The sequence below is a fragment of the Arvicola amphibius genome, chromosome 6 (genome assembly GCF_903992535.2).
Source record: "Arvicola amphibius chromosome 6, mArvAmp1.2, whole genome shotgun sequence".
Classification (NCBI taxonomy): domain Eukaryota; kingdom Metazoa; phylum Chordata; class Mammalia; order Rodentia; family Cricetidae; genus Arvicola; species Arvicola amphibius.
In genome coordinates this window covers 120,993,256-121,019,110 of record NC_052052.2, presented here as the reverse complement: position 1 = coordinate 121,019,110, position 25,855 = coordinate 120,993,256, and the positions used below count along the sequence as shown (strand labels likewise).

At 40.3% G+C, this 25,855-nt stretch overlaps 1 protein-coding gene across 4 annotated transcripts in view; it reads right to left on the bottom strand.

Annotated features, from left to right (window-relative positions):
- Amph (amphiphysin) overlaps window positions 1–25,855 on the bottom strand; it is a 190,810-nt gene that overhangs the window by 6,195 nt on the left and 158,760 nt on the right. Inside the window, exons 15-20 of one of the 4 annotated variants that reach the window (XM_038334080.1) lie at window positions 24,057–24,089; window positions 20,607–20,663; window positions 16,609–16,731; window positions 5,903–6,109; window positions 4,804–5,049; window positions 1,753–1,854 (exon numbers count right to left, since the gene is read on the bottom strand). In XM_038334080.1, coding sequence (XP_038190008.1) covers window positions 1,753–1,854; window positions 4,804–5,049; window positions 5,903–6,109; window positions 16,609–16,731; window positions 20,607–20,663; window positions 24,057–24,089 — 768 coding nt within the window. The remainder of the gene's footprint in view (window positions 1–1,752; window positions 1,855–4,803; window positions 5,050–5,902; window positions 6,110–16,608; window positions 16,732–20,606; window positions 20,664–24,056; window positions 24,090–25,855) is intronic. The other 3 variants (XM_038334081.1, XM_038334082.1, XM_038334083.1) reach the window with 3 other exon arrangements.

Sequence of the window (25,855 nt, the reverse complement as noted above, 5' to 3'; positions counted from 1 at the left end):
CTGGGTTATTGTTTCTAAGTGTGTGTGTGTGTGTGTGTGTGTGTGTGTGTGTGTGTGTGGTGTTGAGAATGGATTTTACTATGTAGCTTAGAATAGTCTCTAACTGGTGAACCTCCCTATCTGCTTCTGCCTCCTGAGTACTGAGATACAGGCATGGGCCACTACGTCTGGTTATTGAGTGCTATTGGCTACATTCATTTGTGAGTTTATTTTTTTATAGTTTTCTTATTTTCATTTTATACATATATATACATATATTTATATTATTTATTGTTAGTTTATGGATGTTTTGCCTGCCTGCATGTCTATGTGCCATATGTGTGCAATGCCTGCACAGCCCGGAAGAGGGTGCTAGCTTCCCAGAGAATGGAGATACAGATAGTTGTGAGCCACCATGTGTTCTAGGAATCAAGTTTGAGTTCTCTGGAAGAAGCACCAGTGCTCTTAACTATTCAGCCATCTCTCCAGCCCCAGAATGAAATATTTCTCACTTTAAATTTTATTTGATAAATTTAATTTTTAGAAATCAGTTTTCAAGCGCATGCCTTTAATCCTAGCACTCAGGAGGCAGAGACAGGTGGATTGCTGTGAGTTTGAGGCCAGCCTGCTCTACAAGAGCTAGTTCCAAGACAGGCTCCAAAACTACAGAGAAACCCTGTCTTGAAAAACCAAAAAAAAAAAAAAAAAATCAGTTTTCAACTTTTCTAGTATTTGGAGGTTTGTTTTTTTTTTTAAATTTCTAACTCTTACAGAGGCAGAGAATCTAGGTGTTTAGATACCTGCTGATTTATATTACTAAATCTATTATCAAAAGAAAGATCAAAAGGTTGCCATATAAATGTTAACTTAAAAAGCTTTGATTTTTGAACTTTATTTTAGAGAGAGGACTCATACATACATTTCTTTAAAGAAGTTTTAAAATTAGGATGGGAGTCATAGGTCTGCTCTGTAAAAATGCATGCTCCCAGGCTTGTTTCTACATGCTTTGTGTACCATTTCAGGAGTCCCTAAATTGTGACTATGAACAACCTTGGAGTTCCTGTATCTTATGACCCTGTCATCTGGGTCAGAGATACGTTTACCAATTGTGGTATAATTTAAATGTCGTGCTGTACAGTGGCAGAGTTGTAAAGTTCAATAAGGTATAAAAAGCCTATATAGGCATCACCTCATCGAGATCTGAAACAGTTCAGCTTCTCTATAATGTTTCCCCAGGCTCTTTCCATGGGTAACCACACCATACAAGGCAACCATTTCTGAGAGGGATGTTCAGTTCATGCACAGTGTCAGCATTTCCTGAAACCTGATGCTACAAGTACAGCATCCCTAGCAAGAAATCTTTTTTTTTTTTTTTTTTTTTTTTTTGTTTTTCGAGACAGGGTTTCTCTGTGGCTTTGGAGCCTGTCCTGGAACTAGCTCTTGTAGAGCAGGCTGGTCTCGAACTCACAGAGATCCGCCTGCCTCTGCCTCCCGAGTGCTGGGATTAAAGGCGTGCGCCACCACCGCCCGGCAAGAAATCTTGAGACAAGAAAAGCCCATCTTATCTAATTGTACAGAAAGGAACAGTCAATGGCATCATAAAAAAGAGATCCTGAAAACCAGTTGATGGAGTGCTGAGTGAGCAAGTTCTTAGGGGCTTTTCAGAGTGGGTTTGCAGCATCTTAGAAAAAGGGATGCTGCAAGAAGTCACTTGTCCAACTGGCCCTCAAAAGACCAATGTGGCCTGACACACCTTCCAGTCTTACACATTACCTGGTCAGCTTCTGAGTCTGAGGGGACCACGAGCACCACATCACCCCTCTGCAGGTTAAGTTCATCAGAATTAGCTGCCTCAAAATCATGCAGTGTTTCCACCTGCAAAACATTGAAAGCATTGGTTAATTCCGGAAAGAAGCTGAGTGCGGTTGCTCTACCTGCAACCCCAGCACCCAGGAGTCTGAGGCAGGACTATAGCCATGAATTCAAAGCCATCTGGGGCTAACTAGTAAGCTCTGGACCAGGAAAAGCAAGAGGTACACAGTGAGACAATGCCTCAAAATAAAGAGAAAGAGCAAAAGAAAAGGAAGGAAGGGAAGCGTAATGTCATACTTCCTAATAAAATTACACAGACGCGGCTAGAAGAGTTCTCTAAGTAAAAAAAGGATGAAGATATGTATTGCAATTCTGCGGTGGATGGGATATGGTCTGCAGCAGAGCTTTATTTGTGTGTGTGTGTGGGGGAGGGATGAGGCTTGGTTCCCAGAGGGGTGGTGAGAGGCACGGGAAACAATAAGATAAGGAATATAGTAGAACATCACCAGATGTTCTCAAGGGAAATAGTGGATCTCTCAAAAGACCCTGGTTACTCTGCAAGATTATGAGAGTGTGAGATTTTTCACGCTTCAGTTTCCTGTGTCTACTTCCTCAATACCCTTGCTTCTTAATGACTCACATGAGGCCATTCATGTCTACTTATTAATTCAACGCACTATGTAACAACTGAAAGTACTATATTAAATTTTAACTAGTTAATTTTTGTTACATATTTATATATTTAATTATGCTAGATTTGTTATATTTTGTAAGATAGTTAATCATCAGTTAGATATATTATTACTGATGGTTGTTTAAATTGAGCTAAATATGTCAAGCTAAAGAATTGTCTTGTAAAATAACAAAAAGACAGGCAAACTACCACTTGAATGTTATCTAAGAATTACTCTTTAATTAAACAAATGGCTTTTTAAAAATACATTTTTACTTTTTTCGGTCTTACCACTTTATGCCACAGCAGTTTTTTTTTTTTTTTGCACTTTTGAAGACCTTTTTAAAATTTACATTATGGAAAAGAGCAAAAAGACTAACACATTGAATACATATTTCTCACTTGAAGGATTATATAGTCCTGAACAGTTTTATGTCTTCCATACTGGTTCCTTGCAATCACCTGCACACTCAAGATGAAACAGCTTGCTTTTAAAATATGTATTTCATGTGTAGAATACAAATTATTAGAGCTAGTACTGAGTCACCCGAAGTTAATATCTGCAGTGAGCACTGCTGTCCAGAGCAGGACTGCTCCTTGTGCACCTTGGGTCACGCTGTAGTGATGGGTCACGCTAAAGATGGGTCCAGCCTCACCTGGAACAAATTTCCTTCACATGTATGGCTTAAACAAATAAACATACTTCTAGCCCTAACTTTAACACATACGCTCAAATATTTTGTTCCAAATTAATCTATTCATAAATCTATTATACCTGTACCCTCTTACATTGGCAAGGTGGTAGTTTCCTTCTAAAGGAAGGACAGAGAGAATGGATAGAGATATTCAATCCATTCTTATGAGCACAATTATATATGTGTATGCATATATATATATATATATATATATATATATATATATATGTCTAGCATGGTGGTCTGTACCTATCACCCATATATCTGGGAAGCTAAAGCAGATGATCACAAAGTTAAGGCCTACCTATACAACTTAGCAAGAGCTTGTATCGAAATGAAAAAGTACAAAGGTATATAGCAAGTAGCTGAGTGCTGGCTTAGCATGAGCTAAGTTCTGAGTTTCCTCTCAGTACCAAAATCAAAACCAAACCAAACAAAAAACAGCCAAAAACAAAGGCTACATTTTGAAATACAGTATCAAATTATACAACGCTTACAATTTCTAATCAATTTTTTCTTGGGTAATTATCTACCACCAATACTGTAAGTTGTAAGTGGGGTTTCTAGGCAATCAGGGTTGTATTGTTTTGCTTGACTAGTAAGGAGGTAGTTTATGATGGTCTCTGGCTATAAAAGCTTTCTTCCCAGGAAGACAGGCTTGTTTGTTTTGTCCTTTTCACATAAAGCCCTTAGCGCCTTTAGGTACTTGTTTTTGGACTATTGGTTGCCCCCTTGATGTGGGATTCCCTTCTGTATGCTATAAATATGTTTTATTACCATTGGTTAATAAAGAAGCCACTTTGGCCTATGGCAGGGAAGAATATAGGTAGGTAAGAAAACTAAATTGAATGCAGGGAGAAAGAAGGCAGAGTCAGGCAGATGCCATGTAGGTGCCAAAGGAGAAAGATGCCAGAACCTTAGTGGTAAGCCACAGCCTTGTGGCGATACACAGATGAATAGAAATGGGTTAATTTAAGATGTAAGATTTAGCTAGAAATATGCCTGAGCCATTGACCAAACAATGTTGTAATTAAAAAAGTTTTAGAAAAAATTGATTAGAAATTGTAAGCGTTGTATAATTTGATACTGTATTTCAAAATGTAGCCTTTGTTTTTGGCTGTTTTTTGTTTGGTTTGGTTTTGATTATTCAGGTCTGGGTGGTCAGGAAACAAAAAAGCAGCCTCTGATTACCGCCCCTTGATCTGCACTTGGATTGGATAACTATTTCCTGCCTGCAACTCCTTAGGAACATACTGGAGCACAGCTGACTTCAAAGGCCTGGTCTGAGCCAGCTGGACAGACTCAGCTCCAAAGGAAGCCTCGAAGGCAATAGTGTACCCACAACCTTGGGGTAGGTCATGCACCTTTTAACTATCCTATTTTGAAATACGAAGGGTATTAATGTATTGCATGCTTGCCCCAAACAGGGGCATGCTGCCATTTTCTTTTCCCAGGGAAGGTCATAGCGCATGCTTGCCCAAAGCATGGACATGCTGCCATTTTTCCAGGGGACGTCAGGGTGAAAGGAAAACAGATTTGAGAAAGAATACATAATGCAAATAGCATACTGGAAAACTAGAAAGTGGTGCAAAGGGAACTCAATGAAACAAAATGACAATGACCCTGACGTGACAATATAAAGACCTTGTAGAGAAAGCCAGGAGGCATGTCCTGAGCAGCATTTTCTGCAGACACGGAGGAATCCCCAGCACCTCCTGGTGCAGCCATAGCTGCCTGAGAATCCAGAGGCGTGGCCTCTGCAACCAGTTCCTGCGTCTCACCAGCCTGAGGAGCCACATTCTCGGTGGCACCCATGGTGGTTTCATGGTGTTCTCCTTCCCCTTCATGGTTGGAGGCTGGCTCGATGACAACAGAAGGGATGACCTTCTCCTGGTGGACAGAGAATATGGATATTGTCACAGCCTGGGAAACAGCAGGTGTGTTTGCTTAGTATCTTTCCCCAACCACCTGCTCTTTCTCTACCCTACTAACCCACAGTTCCATTAAATTTGCAGACATTGGGCCTCTGGCCTACAATTTTCTCGACTTTCTCACGGTCTCTCCTGAGTACTAAAGCTTTAAACGGGAAGCCTATACAGATCCTTGAGCAGTCACACTGCCTGGAAAATGGGGGGAGGGGAGCTTCTATGAGCAATCCAGAGTGGCAGGAGGCCGAAAGGGGAGAGGGTCTGTCCTGAGGAAAATACAAGGGAGGACTCCGTGCTACTCTCACAGTTTGCCATGACTGTCCGTAATTGTCCAAGTCATGGTGCTGGGGATATGTTGTCATTAATCACTGCAGGGGGACAGGAAGAGCTAGGGCCAACTTTAATCTGATGTGTGCGCTCATCTGATTATTTCCTTAAAAAGTGGGTTGGCTTTGGTGGAGGAAGACTGGTGGGGATTCTGAGATACTCCACTAATAGTAAACACGAGGCACTGATAATTGTAAGTCATACTGAGTCCCTACCAAGGCTGGCACTGAGCTAAGCCCTTGGGGGTCTTCCTTACTCCCACAGCCTCGCCATTTAATCACCCTCTTCCTTCCTCTCTCCGAGGAGTTTCCTCATCAGCTGCACCTCATTTCTCCCCTCTACCGTGACTGCAGCTTCCCTTCCCAGCTTCTGGGCTTCAGTCATCAGGAGCAAAAGTCCATTCCACACAGAGAGAGCTACCACCCAGGCCAGCAGACAAGAGCCCACAAAACACCCCTCTCCGCAGAAGTCCCTCAGGAAACCTTTACCTGGGGAGCAGCCACTTGAGTCTCTGCTGGTGGAGGGCTCTCGCTGCTTGGGACCTCAGCGCACTCAGCGCCGACTTGGGTTCCGTCAAGACTTTCTCCTTCTGCAGCAGGGAGTGCTGACTTCTCTGCCTCTGCTTCCTCCACTGGGACCCCATCAGCAGGCACTGTAGTTCCCACAGTCTCATCGGCATCAGTTCCCGGAGGAATCTGTAAGGTAGAGAGCAGTTACTATGCCTGTGTCTCCAGAGTCTCCGCAAGGCCTCAGTACCATTCCAGCACTCTTCCCCTGTTAAGGCCATCAGCACTGAGCTGCTTGCATGGACAGGATCCCAGGAGTCAGGGGCAGCAGAAGCTTCTGTGATCAGAGCTCACTTTTCGCAGAGCTTCCAATGATATGGATTCTGCATCCCTTGGCTTCATCTTCAGTCAGGTATAATGGATGGCAGTGGAAGAGGTGACATATGCCATTCTTTAGAGACTGATAGCAAACAGTGGGTGGATCTCACTCTACAGGTTATTCTTTTTTGTTTGACGAAAGCAGACATCAGTGGATTAAGCTTTAGAGAACTCCTGTGTTATAACACTGAATGGACCTGGGTTTCTGTGAGACCTGGCAAATGGAGGAGGACCATGCAGGATGGCATCTCATTACACAGTGAGAATCAGAATGGCTACCCTTCACATCTGTGTGGAGAAGGCTTCAAGGACTTCTCCATGTTCAGGGTAAAGAAACGATGGTGGGTTTTCTCCAAAAGAATGTTAAGAGGATAATGGGAAAGTTTTGAAATCGAATATGCATCAGCAATGTACAAATATCCACGGAGCCATCTGCTGACTAAAAAAATGTAACACTCAGATTTGGGGTCTTTACTAAATCCAAAAAAGTTTTCAGAGGTAGGTAAAACATGAGATGAAATAAAAGACGTACCACCACAGGTTTTAGATTTGGACAAATAGGTTTAGTATCTAACCCTTTAAGAGGGTTCTAGTAATCAGTATGGCAGACCGATTTGACAAGGTAGAATAAAAAGACTATCAAGAAAGAGCTTTCAGACTGATTCTATACAGTATACCCACGACACATTTTCCAAACACTGATGTTGCTCTCTGATGGGTTAGCGTCAGCTGGTGCTCTCCCTTACTGGATTAGTTCTGCGTTGTTCTAAGTATTGTTAGAGAAGCCATACTCTTGCAAGCATTAGCTCTCCAACCCGACTTCTGAAGTGGGTGATGGAGAACAGCTCTTAGCGGGTGTCACAAATGGGGTATGGGAATGTGACCTCACACAGACACTCAACATGGCGTTCATGGGAATGTGACCTCACACAGACACTCAACATGGCGTTCTCCAAGAACTCTCTTCAACCCCAAAGTCATACCTACCATATTACCTAAAATGATCTTCTATGAAGGACTTTTTCTAAATATCATAATTTTACTTTGGTCATAAAAGACAGCTGTATCATTTGATACATATTCATAGAAATTTATGTCTCATATGAGAATCTTCTATTACGAGAAGCTGGTTCTTCACAGAAAACGGATAATGGTGCAAACACAGTCACCTGTCTTGAATTCTTTTCTTTTTACTCTGTCATTAAAGTACATGGATTCAGGAAAGTGACCCTATTGTGTGAACCGTAGCTGATACTTAATTGAAATGAATTTTAAATGCTGGTAAATATTGAAATGAGTTCAAAGTTATATGAAGATTTGTGTTTTGGTGAAGGACTGAAAATTACAACAAAAAATAAATTAAAATGTGAGAGAATCGCATCTCTCATTTTAAGCAAACAATGATCTTTTTATAAATGTTATTGTCACTGTTGTCAAAAGAAGTATAATTAGCAATAACTTATGAAGGTGTCTTAATTCCAAGGAGACTAACAAGCAACTATTCAATGATTTTTTTGTTCATGAAATAAACAGTTTTAGTTTGGGATAGAGCTCGGTGGTACAGTGCTTCCAGCTGAGGCTTTCATTTCAATGCCAGGTATTGTAAGAAAAAGAAAAGAAAAAGAAGGATGGGGTGGAGGAAGGGAGAAAGAGAGAAAGGGAGAAAGGGAGGGAAGGGATAGATTTCCACTGGGGGTACCAAAAGCCCAACAGGTTTTCTTCCATCCTGAGAACTATTGATACAAAGAACATGAATACGGTGGTGCACAGGCTCAAGTGCAGCAGGCAAACTATTTAGTTGTTTTTCCATTATTTTTGCTTTCCATGTACCTGGACAAAAGTCACACCTATGAACAACACAACGATTTCAATAGCTTTGAACAAGATGGACTCTATCTACATTCAGGCAGAATGGCAAACCAGCCTACACAAACACATGCACACACACACACACACACACTATAGGTGACGAAAGCATACTTTGCTATTTTATAGCATGTACCTCCTCTTTTGTAAATTTTCCTATGTATGTATGTTCTGAGCAGCACATATCATTTGTAATTGGTACTGTCTTAAGTGAATTAATTAATGTTGCTTCCTTAGAAGAAAATATGTTACTTTTCTATGGCACACTGATGATATTAGCAAGGGTAAACTTTGTGTGTGTGTGTGTGTTGTTTTTAAAGATTTATTTTATTTTATTTACTTACGTGTATGTGTGACTGTGCCTTTATGTGCACATACATGCAGGCTTCTGTGGAGGCCAGAAAAGGGCATCAGGTCTCCCGGAGCTGGAATTACAGGTGAGCATGAGGAACCCAAGAGGGTGATGGAGACTGAAATGGGTCCCCTGGAGAAACAGCAAGCACTCTTCACCACTAGCCATCTCTCCAGCAACACCAGGGGTAATCTTCAGACTCACTTGATGCAACAGAATCATAAGCTTATAAAAGTGATGATTGTTTTCTGTGTGTCTGTCTGTGGCTGTATCCCATTTTACTGCCACAAGATAAACATATCATAGCGTTCTTTGGCTAAGTAATTTGAGCAGGCATTGTTGACCGAATCGGCTTGCTCTGACTACAAACACTGCTGTGACAATAGCCACCAGCAGGGGGAGACCAGGGACTGTTGTGTGTTGCCTGATCCTCAGAGGCAAGCACCCCAGCTTCAGGAACTCAGAGATTCATTCCATCTCTGCCACATGAAGGGAACCTAACATGTAGGAGAGAGCTGATAAGAAGGTGGCAAATCAACGTCACTCAAAGCCAGGGATGAACAATGCTGGTAAAGGATGCTAAGGGAACGAGCATTTTCACTCCTGAAGATAAAGAAATTCAGAATGGCCCGTTTATTCACACTTGTATGATCCATGTTGAGAGTCAATTGTAATGTATCTTCATACTTTTTTTATGGTACTTGTGGAGATTTGATATTGCTATGTTTTTGACAATGTCTTTTGCCCTCTTCATAATGGTCAGTTTCTGGCTTGGAGCAGATGCTACAATGTCTGTGGAAGCTCTGTGCTGTTCTAGTAACTTCTGACCTTGTTTTGAGAAGGGTAAGTCTAAAGCAGGACTCGCTGGTATTTACTTGCAGAGCTTTTTAAGTTTTGCATTAAAGATTTAACAAATTTAGATGGTCTTGTCATTAGCTTGTCCATGTGTGATGTTTTTAGTATAAATATGTTGTGCATAGTGATGGGTTTCATAGACATTTCCATTCAGGTATATTATTACTTGGACAATATTTGCATATTTGCATATTTGTTTCCTAGTCTCCCCCATCTCCTTTATTCCACTTTCTTTTCCCAAGTAGCCTCATTTTTTATTGTATATCTATAAATGACTGTATTTGTTGCACAAATGAACACATATACAAATACTATATCTATAGCACAAATCATTACACATACACACACACACACACACACACACATACGCACACACACATGAGAAAATGTAGTCTCTCTCTCTTCCTGGTTGTGATTTCTTGTGATCTACCCCAAAGGATTCTTTCAATTAGAAAATTTCAATCCAACATAATGAGCTTCTCCCTCAGTCTGTAAATTCTGTCCAGCACTGAGGATCAGCAATGGTCCAGGAGCTGGATTTTTCCTTTTGATCTTCCACTCCAATCTTCTTACCTTTGCTGTGCTTTTCCTCTGTGCTGGGAGATCCTCGGTCCCTGCCCCTCCCATTACCCATTTGCCTACACAGTTGTCCCTGGTCTTTCCCACTTATTGCTTAAATCTTAGCTCTAATGTGGCATTTTCTTTTCCTAAAGTCCATTCTTACTCCCTTTTCCTTTGGCTTGCATTGACTCTTTTTCTCTCACCAATGTCGTCTTGGATTTCACTTAGAGAAGACAGTTAAAACTTTTATCCCCATACTTTGAATACTACTTTTGTGGCTAGATAGAATGAGATTTTATTTAGTAAGCAATCCGATCATTCTTTTGCATTGTTTATGTGCCCTCTGCTGCTTTCAAACTATTTCTATCGTGTTTAGTAACTTAGAATTAGGCAATGTCTCAGCAGTTCCTGTATGTTAGAAACATTTCCTTTGTTCCATTTTCCATCCCATCTAGGGACATTCAGATGCTCCTTTCAGGTGAACAGCCAGGAGAGATTATCTTGTTCAGATTTTTATTTTGTCAACTTGACACAATCCAGGCTTATCTAGAAAGAAGACACTTCAGTTGTGAAAATGTTTCCATCAGATTGGTCCACAGGCAAGCCTGTGAGGCATTTTCTTGATTAATGACAGATGTAACAGTGCCTAGCCCACTCTACGTGGTGGTTCTAGGTTATATAAGAAATCAGGCTGAGCAAGGAATGGGAAGAAGCAAGTCAGTAACAGCATTTCTCTGTGCCCTCTGTTTTAGTTTCTGCCTCCAAGTTCCTGTCCTCATTGAGTTTCTGCCTTGGCTTCCCTCGATGATCAACTGTGATTGGGATGCTTAAGCCAAATGAACCCTTTCCTCCCCAGGTTGCTTTTTGTCGTGGTGTATATCACAGCAGTAGTGAATTATCAAAGTAGTGATTTATCAAGCTGTAGCATACATTCAACTACTTCAAATCGCCCAAAGGTGTGTAAGCATGATCCCATGGCGCACTGCCATGGTTGAAAGGCACTACCATACACAATCATCAACTGCTTGTAGGCTTGGCTATGACTTCTATTACCTCTATACTTTCGCTTAAAGAACAGCCTCCTAGTCAGAGTTGAAATTCCTAGAATATAGAACTTTAGAAACTTTGATACTTTTTGTTAAAATTCTCTTTTATCATTAATGTGGAGGACTACAAGAGAAGAACTGATAAAAAGTTAATTTTATTTTTTGTAACTTTTTAGTATTTTCAGTTTTCTCATTCGTTCTTAACTTATGCAGTTATTTTATTTATATTATTTCTGGCATAAATGATAAGTGAATACTATAAGAAGTATATATTACATATTTTGGATAAATGACGCATTTTGATAATTGCAGGGCATTTTATAGTGGAGTCAGAATATGGCAATATGTCTGCATATTGCTTTATAAAGACAATTGGCTGGAAGATCACTGAGCTCTATCTAGGCTTTCCAGTTTATCCTGATTCTATAGAATAATAATTCTGATGCATAGATGGGTTTTTCCTATGAATTTATTTTTATATGTCCATCCTGGGTAAGAAACTTGCATTACTGTGACTCCAAAAGTCTCCGGGTACCATCACAGAAGTTTATGCTTATTGCATAGATTCTCTTAACATCTCTATTATAGCTTTTCCCCATTATTCCTGGAAGTTAAGATCTAAAGAGCAAAAGTAACCTGCTCAACCAGTAAACAAAGTTTGGAATGATCTGACCAAATTCTGTGTTTGTGTCATACTAATCTGTGTTTGTGTGATACTAATCTGAGACTGTAAACATCTAAATTAGGGAGTTTTGTAGCAATCCTGAGAACTCAAGCACCAGCTACAGAAACTCGTGCTAGCTCTCAAAGCAGCCATGCTGGAAGAGGACTCTAAGTATGCCCCCTTCCAAGCAGCTGATGTGTATGTAACCTTATGCTCTTGGAATGCCATTCCTTAAATGACCTTTTCCTGCTGCCTGTGCTATTTGGGAACAAGCAAAGACAGGGCACAAAGTGTCTCCTAATCAATAGCAAATTTTGTAACAAACAGAAATCAAGAGGAGGCTAGTTGGTGTCAGAGTTAGTTTTAATTTGTCAACGACACAACTTAGATGAAAATAATCGAGGAATCGCCTAGAGCAGATTTGCCTGTTGACATGTCTGTAGAGACACTGTCTTGATTGTCGCAGGCATGAGCCTACTGTGGGCAGCGCCATTCTCTAAACAGGGGCTCACAGACTGTAAAACAAAGGCAGCTAAGCGTAAGGCTGAACAAGCAGGCCAGCAAGTAGTGTTCCTTCATGGTTTCTGCCTTTAGTTCCTATCCTCACTTCCTTCAGTGATAAACGGCGCCATGGAAATCTGAGTCAAATAAATCCTTTTCTTCCTTAAGTTGTTTCTGTTCTGGTATTTATCACAGCAATAGAATAAAGCTAGAACAGCTGTGTAGAACTTTTCTACATTGTTTTTGACAATTATCTTCCAGATTTCACTGTTTAGAAAATTGAGTACAGAATGAGAAAGTGCAAAAGGCCTATTGATCTTTCCCTGGATTTCTCCATTGCAGTAAAGACGGCATTGATAGGAATAGGGCACCAGTCACAGGTATGTTCACCAGTTTAGGATTAATGTCATCCCAAAGGTGGAAGGTCCCTGAAGCTGTGTTCTTATTGTCTGAATGAAGAAATGAGACGGAGTGATAGGAACCATTACTTCCCTCTTGGAGCTGGCTGTGTAACATCACAGAGGGAAGTAGTAAAAGGGCAGAAGCAGTGGAAGTCCCAACCACAGACCATCACTGCCTTTTCTTAACTGTCCCTACACAAGGCTCCAACCAGAGCTCTTGATAATGCTGGAAATGCTTTCATTTTTATAAATTTCTAAACTTATCTAAATTTAAAAGGGTTAAAATCAAGTACTAAATATTTTCTTCAGGTTCTGTTTTAAAGAGAAAGTCAAGAGGCAGATCTACAAGAGATCATTATAGCCCCACAGAGAAGGTTCTGGTACTTTGAAATAGGGTGGCAGTTGGTACGCTTCTTCACACAAAAGGTGTTTAAAACACTGCCCGCTGCAGCTCCCCTCTAACAAGACCACAGGAGAGTGCTGTGGTTGGAAAACCACACCCTATGGCTATTTCTTTCCAAGTGGTGCCTGGTACTGCAAATCTGGCTCACATATACCTCATTTATTTTCTTCTAAAAAAAAGTTATAAAATTTTTTTCTCCCCCATCTCCATCTCACTCAGCTCTCAGGTGCTACCCTAATTTTCCTGCAGTCCCATCGGAAGCCCTAGGCAGCTGGCTTATAGTCCAACCCAACCAAATGCAGCACTGTTGCCATGGGAAACAGTTATTAAAATTAGCTTCACATCTTCTTTGAAAATCATCTTCGGCAGAGATGCCGAAGTTAATGAATTTTTGTTGCTGTTAATTTGGCTTTCAGCACAGGGCACAGTATCTCATAATGATACCCTTTAGCATTAAAAGTTTCAATTAGTGATCTATTTGCAAAATGACTAGAAAAAAGGTGCAGCTTTTAAAGCATAGGTAAATATTGTACACTGTGCTTGCCCAGAAATGTGAGCATGAGCAAGCAGTGGTTGGAAAGCAATCATAACAGGCTTCTTCCATGGGGCTTGCGAAGTTTGTAAGAGACTTTGGCCTAATTTTATTTACCAGTGTTTGGTTTTGAACCCTGAACTTCAGTCATGGGAGAGGGAAAAAGCACCACGACAGTGAATCATATCTCCAGCCCTGAGAAGGTTTTTAAAAATATGTGTTCACAAGTCAGACATGTGCCTGCAATCCCAACATTTAGAGGGCTGAGGCAGGAGGACAGCTTGGGCTACATAAGTAAGTGACAAGCCAACCTACACACTAAGATTCTGACTCTAAACATTGTCAACAAAAGAAGAGAGGCAGAATGCCTCTTGTGTGGGCCTTGGATCAATATGACAGAATTGAAGGAAAGGTGCCAGGCACTGCCGGAGACTAGATGAAGACTGGGCTGGAAATCACTTGAATATTTTCATGTTCTGTGGGCAAATATCCCAGCCCTGACCATGTACATGTCTTAGAGTAGCTCAAGGCTTGACAGATGGCAGTGTGTGACCTGAAACTGGAGGAGAAAGCAGCTGAGCGTCACACTGAGAAGACCCACTGGGAGCCCACTGACCTCATGGCTTTGGAACATGGCATCACAGAGTGAACTCTTCCATGTCCATACCTCACCTCACTTGCCTACTAAACACAGGCTGAAAACAACCGTAAACAAGAGTGATTCACCACACTGCAGGGATTTGAAAGTCTCTACATTTTAAAGCATTTGGTTGTCGATTTTTTAAGAGCAGAAGAACTTTTTAAGTTTATCAGGGAGAAATGAGAAACAGACACAGAGGACAAAGTGATTTCCCCAACACCATCTTTCTATAGCTAAAGAGCTCATTCTGTGCATTCCCATTTTAGGGCATTGCTGCCACATCCCCTTGGACAACTGCCTCACAGCCAGAGGAATGGTTGAAGACACATACTGCCTTTGGGAAGCTCAAGACTGAGGCTGAACAAGAGCTGCTGTTTTGTTCTGATTTTCAGCTATACCCCAGGGACATCTCTTAAGTCTAAGAATTAAGTGTGGAAAGTCCTGATGTTAGCAGAGATTTCAGGCTACCTGGAACCCCAATGTCCTTCACTGAGGCTATTCTTTAAAAAAAGGATGGAAGCCATCACAGAAAAACACAAGTGGAAGGAAAAAAATACCAAAGAGTCTCATTCACAGACAAAGAAGTATAGGTAACTAGAGACAGCTGAGAGAAAGAGAAAATACCTGTGGCTGGGATGATTCCTTTAGTTACCTGATATAAAGTGGTCAGACTTGACATTATATACACACAAACAAAAATGGACTCAGCCTGCTGTATTTATGTACTTGCATATATGTTTATATAAATAATAATGAAAGAAAAGAGGCTATCCATTTGAGGGGCGACAAGGGAAAGTTTGGAGGAAGGGGAATGGGAAAGACTGAAGGAAGGAAAGAGAAAAGGATGAGTGATGTAATCATATTTTAATTGAAATGTATTAAGAAACCTGCTTGCAAAAGTATAAAATTTGGATGAGTGAGAGCGTGAGTGATCTCGACAACCTGCGAGGGGATTACAGAGAACCTGCATCAGTGCCTGCGAGGGGATTACAGAGAACCTGCATCAGTGCCTGCGAGGGGATTACAGAGAACCTGCATCAGTGCCTGCGAGGGGATTACAGAGAACCTGCATCAGTGCCTGCGAGGGGATTACAGAGAACCTGCATCAGTGCCTGCGAGGGGATTACAGAGAACCTGCATCAGTGCCTGCGAGGGGATTACAGAGAACCTGCATCAGTGCCTGCGAGGGGATTACAGAGAACCTGCATCAGTGCCTGCGAGGGGATTACAGAGAACCTGCATCAGTGCCTGCGAGGGGATTACAGAGAACCTGCATCAGTGCCTGCGAGGGGATTACAGAGAACCTGCATCAGTGCCTGCGAGGGGATTACAGAGAACCTGCATCAGTGCCTGCGAGGGGATTACAGAGAACCTGCATCAGTGCCTGGCTTCTCTCCTTCACTACAGAGAACCTGCATCAGTGCCTGGCTTCTCTCCTTCACTACAGAGAACCTGCATCAGTGCCTGGCTTCTCTCCTTCACTACAGAGAACCTGCATCGGTGCCTGGCTTCTCTCCTTCACTACAGAGAACCTGCATCAGTGCCTGGCTTCTCTCCTTCACTACAGAGAACCTGCATCAGTGCCTGGCTTCTCTCCTTCACGTCTCCACCCCATTGCCCAATGTCGTGGGCTTTGTGGAACTGAGCTTTGTTCTGGAACCTGGGACCAATGCAGTACACAGGCACAGATGGAGAACATCTGACATACAAAGTGGGAATTTGATGAGAGCTTTACACAATCAAATGATTTCTTCAAAATCTAAATCATCATTGTTCTACCTTCCTGGTGTTGGTCACATTCATCTCAGAATCAACGATCTCTTTAACAGTGGTCAAGAATTGAGTTGTATTTTATCTTGTCTTATGTTGATGTATCTGGGTGTACGTGTGGATGCATGCAGTGGTCAATAATTGAGTTGAATTTTTCCCTCTATGTTTGTGTGTATGAGTGTATGTGTGGATACATGTAGTGGTCAAGTATTCAGTTGTATTTTTCCCAGACAGGTTCCAGGGATGGATGGATGGAGAGTCTAGCTAGTCAGTGAGCACAATGGTCAGTAAGTGATAAAGTTTCAAAAACCAAAATGGAGAGCTATAGAAAATACATGATGTCTGAATTCTCCACACATACATGGACACATGCAACCACACATACACTCACACGCATAAACATAGAGACAGGTTTTGGAGAGACATCTATGGCTACATGGCAGTTTCCCTCATCCATAAGATCAGTTCTTTGGTATAATCTTAATAATAATAACAATAATAATAATAGTCATCATATTATATATTGATGATGATGATGATGATGTCAGGGAATTGAGTTTTTACTATGAAAGTAGAGAAGGCTCTTTTATCCTGGGAACCATGGCAGACAAGGGGGTCCTTTATCTTAGCTGAAGCCAGGACAGGAAGTGGTACAAAGGATCATGGGAGAAGGTGGAAAGAGCAGCATATTGGATGGAGGGGGCTGGGCATGGGCTCACCACTGCCTCCTCCTTTGGCTCCTCCATCTCCAGTCCAAGGTCCAGCCCGGCAGCAGGTACAGCAGCGGTGGCAGGAGGCTCCTCAGCTTGGGGCTCCATGGATAGCGCCTGTTCAGTTTCAGCCTGAAGTTATTTGTGGGTAAGAAGGAAAAAACCAGATTTGACATGTGAATAGGCGATACTGCAGCATACTGGAAAATCCAGAATCTCATCATCATTCATAGCAGTCAGCCAGCTTTATTAAATCCATTCTAGAAAAATAAATTCTCTTATCTGGTGTCATAGGCCCCTGCAGAACTAAGGTTCCCAATCTTCCTAATGTTGCAACCTTTAGATTCAGTTCCACATGTTGCAGGTGACCTCCAACCATATTTTTGTTGCGACTTTATAACTATAATTTTGCTATTGTTATGAATATCTAATATGCAGGATATGATATGTCCCCCAGGGGGTCATGACCCATGTGTTGAAAACCTTAAGTTGTGGGGGCAAGGTGAGATGTTATTGTCCCATGCGACTGCTGTATATGTTCAGCTTCTTTGGAACAGTCTCCAGAATGGCTTCCTTTAAAGTCAGGCAAACACCTACCACTGTATTCATCTGTAAAAGTTTACCTTCGTGTCTCCATGGAAAATGTAAGAGAACCCGAAAGGATTCTTCTGTTGTGTGGAGAGGGAGAGGAAGAGAGAGAAAGAGACAAAGACGGAGATAGAGACAGACAGACAGAAAGAGAGACACGAAAAAAGACACAGAGACAGAGACACAGTGACACAGAGAATATTTCTTGAAGGTCCAACTTTGCCAGGTAGGAGTCAAGAATAACCTATAGGACACACAGTTCTGTGATCTTTCAGTGTAGAAGTATATATTGCACTAAAAATGGAGGGATCATTCCAGTATGCAAATTAAAAGATATTTATTTAACATAATGAACTATTCCCAAAGCTGGGAAAGCAGGTTCAACTACCTGACTGCTCCATAAACTGCAGGACCTTTGTTATTTTGTTTGAGGTTCTGGCTCAGTATCTTCTTCTATACCTCCAAAAACAAATCTGTAGCAATAAATTTATTTCATATAATAAACAAATTTCTTAAAGAATAACAGGATAGTCTTCTCCACGGTCTCAATTAGACCCTTTAAGACACTGGTTCCCAATCTTCCTAATGTTGCAACCTTTAGATTCAGTTCCACATGTTGCAGGTGACCTCCAACCATATTTTTGTTGCAACTTTATAACTATAATTTTGCTATTGTTATGAATATCTAATATGCAGGATATGATATGTCCCCCAGGGGGTCATGACCCATGTGTTGAAAACCTTAAGTTGTGGGGGCAAGGTGAGATGTTATTGTCCCATGCGACTGCTGTATATAATTAGCCTCCAATACCTGTTACATACCAAATCAGGTCTCTGGCATTTCTTAACTCAAAACCTTCTGCTCTTCCTGTATACTTAATTAATTCAGCACACACAATGAATTTCACAGAAAAGTACTGGAGAAACTCTTCTAAAATAATGACTCACTTAATGCCAGAGAAACAGAAAAACTGATTTTTGTATGGCCTCCACCAAGTCACTCACTGTGACCATACACCAAAGGGTGCAATAAAATTAAAAAATAGTTTTGCAGACAAGTGTGCAAGGATTTTAAATTTTGAGGATCTTACAACCTTTATGATGCTATGCCCTAGGCAACTGAGTCTGCTTAGGGGGAAGTCTGACGCTGAAGAGGAGCCAGGAGAAGGTTTGCTGTACCACTCATATAAAAATATTAAATATATTGTGCATTTTAAAAATGCAAAGATCACCGAAAATACAGAACAATGTTTGGATGATTGGCTTGGATTTCTGGATGTCTGGAGAAATTCTGAAGCTTTATTTAAATAACAACAGTGAGGGTAGCTTTATATATGCACCTACTGTATCTCCACATTAATATCAAAGAGTGAATCTATTGTATGGAATTGAACAGACATAGATTAGCATTTTCTTACAAGTTACACATGTTCACTGAGTTTTAATAACTGGTTATGACCAGTTCTATTGGACAAATACAGACCACTAGTAATGAGCAAGTACGAAACACACTCTGCCTAAACTCCCCTATTCAAATTAGACTTATAGGTAGGCCACTCTTCTATTCCTCTGAGCTATGAAATTATAAATGTTTTCTAATAACATACCAAAGAAGTTCATTTGTGAGCACAATATGGAAAAATCTGAAGCCCTGTTATGTGAATTGGGCTCTACTGCAACTGTTTTTGTTCTGAGCACTAGAAAGGATTCTTCCTTCAGAATGAAAATTCTTCAGAATGAAGCTGGCTGTGTAATCTTGGAACACAAATTCTGAAACTCCTCTCTGATGAGATTAAGCCAGGTCAGAACAGTGGCAGATATGGGCTAGGAGAATTGAGAGTCCATTCACAAGTCTATGTACTTGCTTTCTAGCACTGGTTTTTCTTGCTTAGGAAAGCTATTTAATATAGACTGAAAAGGACTCGAGGGCAACTAAGAACAAGGTTTGAAGGCACAAAATCGTTTTCAACTGGTGCATGGTGATGCTCTGTGGGCCATGAGACAGGAACCAGGAGATGGACAGCTGAATAGCAGTTTTGCTCCCCTTTGTTTGGCACAGCCGAAGAATCCAGTGTTGGGGCTTCCGCTGCTCCTGAGATGCTGCACAGTAACAACTTACTGAGAGCTACACAGTTACTGTGTACGGTGGTTGCCTCCTGCCCCATAGCAAGAATTTTAGTACCATTTGCAATGTTGGACATGACAAATTTGTTCCTCAGCAGAGAAGTGTGATGTCTGCTCAGGAGAATCTATGTGGAGAAGACTTGGAAGGAAAGCCAAGAAGTCGTAACACAACTAACAACGGGGTATGCGGACACACTCAGGGTACTTAAAGGTCATGATTCTGACCTTGGACTTTGTGTACTGACACAGTGGCTATGAACTTATCATGACAAATAGTCTCCCTTTTATTTCTGCATTTCTGAGTTTCCCCTAACTGTTCACAATAGACAATTAAAAACTTCACCAGCCAAATTCTATTATCAAGGCTGAGAAGGACCAATGAGCATAAAGACTGAGTTTCTCTGGTTTTGTTGTTAATACCACATACTTGAGGGAAAAAAATGCTGAGACTCTTTCTTCCACTTGGTTGTTCAAAAAGCACAAAAGTATAATAGTCCATTGATAAGATAGCAGAATATTACCCAAATTAGCTTTTAGACAAGTTTCACAGAATTCCTTACTTAAAAGTGAAGTATTATACAAAAAAATTATTCTATGTGAATTCAATTCCAAATTTCCAATGGGAAACCTGGTAGCTAAGATAACTACAGAGGGCTCCTTTAGAAAAACCATAGCAATGCTAATGGCGTCTTCAGTCCTGCAGCAGGGTAAACACACAGTGACATCTTTCAAGGATGCTTCAATCAGCTTGATTAGGAAACTGCTGAAAGGCTTCTCTTAACTGCAACTTCCACCTGCTAAAAACCTCCTCTGTTCCCCTGGGTAACTCTTTATCCTTCCTACTCATCACCTTAGGTTACTCTCATCAATAGCTGGCTTGTAAAGGCTTCTCTCTAGAACTTACCCAATCAAGAAAGTATATGAGAAATTAGCATCTCTAAGCACAAGGAAAAGGCAATGATCTATTAGTTGATTCATAAATTCTTAAGACAAACTCATTTTCAATCCTTAAGTTATAGTCACGTAGTAACCTGTGACTTTGATGGATTCGCTGTGTTCCACTGAGAACTGTAAGTATCACAGCAAGTTGGTTTCTACTTGTGACACTGTGTCAGTGGTAAACAAGCTTAAAATCTGATTTTACAGATGGTTTTCTTTTTATTTTCTGCAAAGAGGGAGCCGTAGAAATCATATTCTGTAAAATTAACACTCCAGAGAAGCTAGTGTGACCAACTAACTTTCAGATATCCCATGATAACTATCAACTGTCCCCAAATATATTCACATCAACTTACCAAGCCACCTACCATATTCTGATCTGCCTGCATGGTGAATAATGAAGTTTCCTGGGGCTGAAAAGAGGGAGAAAGCTTTAAAAAGCTATCTCAGTGTGGGATTTCCCCTCTGTATGCTATGAATATGTTTTATTACCATTGGTTAATAAAGAAGTTGCTTTGACCTATGGCAAGGCAGAAGAGAGATAGGCAGGAAAACTAAACTGAACGCAGGGAGAAAGAAGGCAGAGTTAGGCAGACACCATGTAACTGCCCAAGAAGTAAGAGGTAACAAATCACTAGCCCCACAGTAAAATACAAAATAATAGAATGGGTTAATTTAAGATATAAGACTTAGTTAATAAGAAGCCCGACCTAATAGGCCAAACAGTGTTGTAATTAATATAGTTTCTGTGTGATTGTTTGGGTCTGGGCAGCTGGGAAATGAAAGCACAGTCTATGCTCACTAATGGCACCCAGTGTTTGGCAGCATACCTGCACAAAAAGCCTAAGAAAGCTTAAGAAAGGTTTCTAGACTCACAAAAACAGGAGTCAATTGGAGATTCTTGGTAACACTTTTTTTTCAGATAGACTGCTGGCTCAAGCAGAGGCGTGGCTTCTTTAAGATATGGCTTCCTGGTTCATACTGGTGGCATGAACAGCTCTGGCTCTTTTGGGAGGTCCTGCTACAGAGCATTAAGTGGGATTTGTAAGCAGAGTGATCAGTTGCTTAGTGGTGACATAGACCTGCTGCATCCCTGGAGCTGGTACAATGAGCATGGCTCATAAAGATGGAGGTAAACATACCTCTGCCATGTTGGATGTGGCAAAGCCAAAAAGAATAGCCAAAGCGTTAGTCCTAGCCATTTTGCCTCACATTTTAAAAAGCACTCTTGGTCAAAAAAGCATTACAGATACACAGTAAAGACAAATTCAGACAAAAGGACCTCTAAATGGGTCACAGTATTGGATAAATGTACATCTTAGGAGAGAAAGAAGAAAGAGTATAGACAGCCATAGATTAAAAGAATAAAGTTAATAAAATAAATATTAAAAAGTAATAGAAAAAACAAATAAGCCATGTAGAGAGGGAATATACAGAGAGAATATGGATTATGTATATTATTGTGTTTTCTTTGAATTTTTTGACTTTTAATGAGTTAACTGTTGAAAAACATTTGATTCTTGGAACTGGTAAGCTAAACCAACATATATATTTTATAGGTATCTTGACTTCAAAATTTTAGTCTAAAGATATATTACTTTGCAAAAGAGGTTCTGCTTTAGTTTCCACAGAAGATGAGAACCTGTGGATTCTTTCCAGGCTAATGTGATAGAATCTCCCCCCCACGAAAAAAAAGTTCTCAGTGAATCCTAAAAATACTTTGCCCAACAAACACCAGGAAGCAGTTTGGAGAAAACTACATCCAAATTCCCAAAATTATTGTTTATAAATGTTTATTTTCATTTTAAAGGGGTTGGTTATAAATGGTTTCTGGTCACAGTTCAATTTCTAAAAAAATTAAGAGGATATTATATAGAGATGAATACTTTGCATTGGTATAGATATTGGTCTAGTGATAAAAATTTAAAGTCAGTTTTGTTATACTGTATATATGTATTTCTGCTCTTATTTAAAGTATTGTATTTGTGCAGCTCATTTAAAATGTAATATATAGTTAAGAAACATAGATTAATAGTCATCTATAATAATCAAACTTTAATTATTTTAGATTTTCTAGATATACAGAGATATATTTCAGTTAGCTAGGTAATCTCAACACTTCAAAGACCTACAGAATATGGCATTTAAAAGATTTTACAAACTTAAGACTTTTCTTGACAGTGAGGCATGTCTGCTTCTGGCAGCACCAATTACTTCAGAGAGGTTGATGGGCATTGAAGGAACTTGTTTTGAAATTTGCCTTCAGTGCAACAAGGCTAGTCATTTGGTCAGGAAATTGCCATTGCTTAGACTGCTTGATGGTGTACTGTATGAACTGGTCATGCAGGACCCACAGAAAAATGGCTGATGAACTTTCTAAAAGATGGGATGGTCTTTCAGGGTTCCTGCTTCACAGAAGAAACTGCCAGACATTCTGCAGGACATAGAAGAAAGTAACTGACAAACTGTCATTATAGGCAAAACAGTCTTTCAAATTTCCTGCTTCATAGAAAAGGCTACCAGATACTATGGGCAAGAAGAACTTTGGATGACTATCCAGAAAGTGAGATGTCTCTGTCAATTCCAGAGTTTTGGAAGTTGCTTACAATGAATTTCCTGTTTACTTAGGTAATATATCCTTCTAGGGTATTTTATGGAGTTGAAGACAGATAGCTATAGTTTTCCTTAGTTATGATAAAAGATAAATTAGATATAAAACTTTAGACACACAAAGAAATATTGTAACTAATTCTCATTTGATATCTGTTTTATTATATGTAATTTTACTATGCTAAAGTCAAAACTTTCCTTTTCATTTAGACAGAAAATGGGTGATGATGTGGGATTCTCTTCTGTATGTTATGAATATGTTTTATTATCATTGGTTAATAAAGAAGTTGCTTTGGCCTATGGTAGGGCAGAAGAGAGATAGGTGGGAAAACTAAACTGAAGGCAGGGAGAAAGAAGGCAGATTCAGGCAGACACCATGTAGCTGCCCAAGAAGCAAGAGGTAACAAACCTCAACCCTCACAGTAAAATACAAAATAACAGAATGGGTTAATTTAAGATGCAAGAGTTAGTTAATAAGAAGCCAGATCTAATAGGCCAAATAGTGTTGTAATTAATATAGTTTCTGTGTGATTATTTGGGTCTGGGCAGCCTGGAAATATAAAAGTGCTCTGCTTATACTATTTAAGCTAGTAACCATCAGTTGTATCAATGAATACATTTTTGTTGTTTTTGAAAGTCCCCCATTAAATCATTTAAAAAACACCAAAAAAGTGTTAACATGAGTTATTCTAGACATAAATCTGTGCCAGCAGAACATTTCCAGGAACCATTGATTTCTTGGAAAGAGCTGGAGTGTGGTTTCTGATCTTCCTGATCTTATCTGGAGAATCACTAAAGATTTGGCTGTACATGGTGTGGCTCACTATGACATTTTAGAAGTAGCTCTAAAATTCATCATCTCTAATATCCATCATCTTAGTAAAAATAATCTTATCTCCTCTTCCAGTAGCCAAGTCTAGAGGATCTTTCATACTGGAATCACTTCTAATGACTAGCAGGGAAATTGGCATAGTGTTATGGAGCACTTAGCAAGTGCTGGGTCCCTGGGTTCAGCTCATTTCACCACAACAATGCCACGATGTTGTTTCCATTCTTCAAGTTAGTTGTAAGTAGTGAGATCAAATTTTGTACGGACATTCTTAATCATTTTGCTGCAGTGATGACGCAAAACTCCTGCAGGAAAGAATTAAGCATTCTTAGCAGGTGGCGCTTGTAAGGAACCAGATTCACCTTACCTGGGTAAAGCCATTAAATGAACCTCCAGAAGCCTAAAGGAAATGGAAAACGGGTGTGATTTTTTTTCCCAACATTTCCATAGGATGAATGAATATCTACTAGACAAGTTGGAGAGTAACGACTACAACACACGAATTTAAAAATAATACAACAGCTTGCTTTGCTTGAAAGCACTTATGAACTACAAAAAGCCATGCTGTATTATTATAAATAGGCTGACAAAAAAAGTGGAAGATCAGCTTTACAATTGTTGCTCGCATATGGGTCAATGTTTGCCAACACTGACTTTCTCAATAATGGGCAAATGACTCTAGGCCAGAACCATGGGTGTTAGTATCTTTTTTAAGTCATTCGTATCCATTACTTTAATGAACATCAACTAAGATTCTACAGTTTTAATGAGCTTGGGTAGAAACAGTTCATGTTTTATTAGTGGAGTCACATTAGTGCCAGTAAATAAATCTGTGTTGCTCATAAAAAAGAAAGAAAGGAAGAAAGAAAGAAAGAAAGAAAGAAGGAAGCAAGGAAGGAAGGAAGGAAAGAAAAAGAAAGAAAGAAGAGAGGAGGGAATAAAGGGAAAAAAGTAGCAAAAATAACTCAGAATAGTAAGAAAGACTCCATTAATTACCAGCACAATCATTATGTAGTATTTTTGTTGTTTGTCTGTTTTTGCTTGTTTTTTTTTTTTGTCAACCTGTTTGTGTTTGGTTTACATAGGTTTCAAGAGGTACATGTGTCAAGGAGATCAATGATGGAGAATGAAGTTGGTGAGAGACATAAGGAAAACAGAACCTAAGGAAGTCTGGTTACTCTACGCTACATTTTAGAGTAAGTACCTCATCTTTATCAGCCTCTATTTCTTGGTACAACAATCCATATCTCTGGTTAGCAATTTCATCTTCAGATAAATCTGAGTTGTTGATGTCATTGTCTTGGGGACTACCAGGGCTCTCCATGCTAGTGTTCCAGGAGGTTCCCTGAACCATTGGTCTAGTAGTCTCCTGGCTTTGATCCAAGTCACTAGCCCTGGCATGTTTCCTGCATACATCTGCTGGTAAGTCCACCTCCAGGCCTTTCTTACTTTCTGCTAAATGTCCCCTGCAATTATGTAGACCTTCTATATCTCTGATGGACCAGTGGCTATTAGATTCCTGCCAATTGGCAAACCTACTTGCTTGGCCATCTGGAATACCAGAGACTCCCACTAGATCCACATTATTTGCTCCTGAATTCAAGTCTGGCTGCCAAATTTGACCTACATCTGTTCCCCAAGAATCTGTCTTTGTAGTTTTTGGCAACTGAATGGCATGATGAGGGTTTCCGGGCCCTGTACTTGCAAAGCCCCCTGCTGATGGATCTTTCCCCTTATATGTGCACTGCCCTTTTCTGCTTGCAATAGTTCCCAGAGAAGAGCAAGGGTCAGTTTCAGACTCATCTACCATTGCACATTTGGTTGATAAAACATCCTGATTCTCATGCCCCTCAGCTCCTTGAGCACTGACTACAACGCCACGCTGAATTTCTTCTACACCTGCACCTCCCTGTGCTGGATAATGCTTTGTGGCATGGGTGTGTGGGCCTGTGGAATGTTTCTCTATCTCTTTTCTAGTTAAATTCCATTCTTCAATGCTCAAATCTTTAATAATAGACACAGGGTCTGTCTGGAGAGGCAGATTACAGGTCTCTGTATGATGGGCAGATGTAGCTTCAGAGCCTTCTACATTTTTGTGATGACTGTTTTTTACTTGAATCTCATCAGACAATCCCTGGATTCTGTCACTAAATTTATCTGCCACAT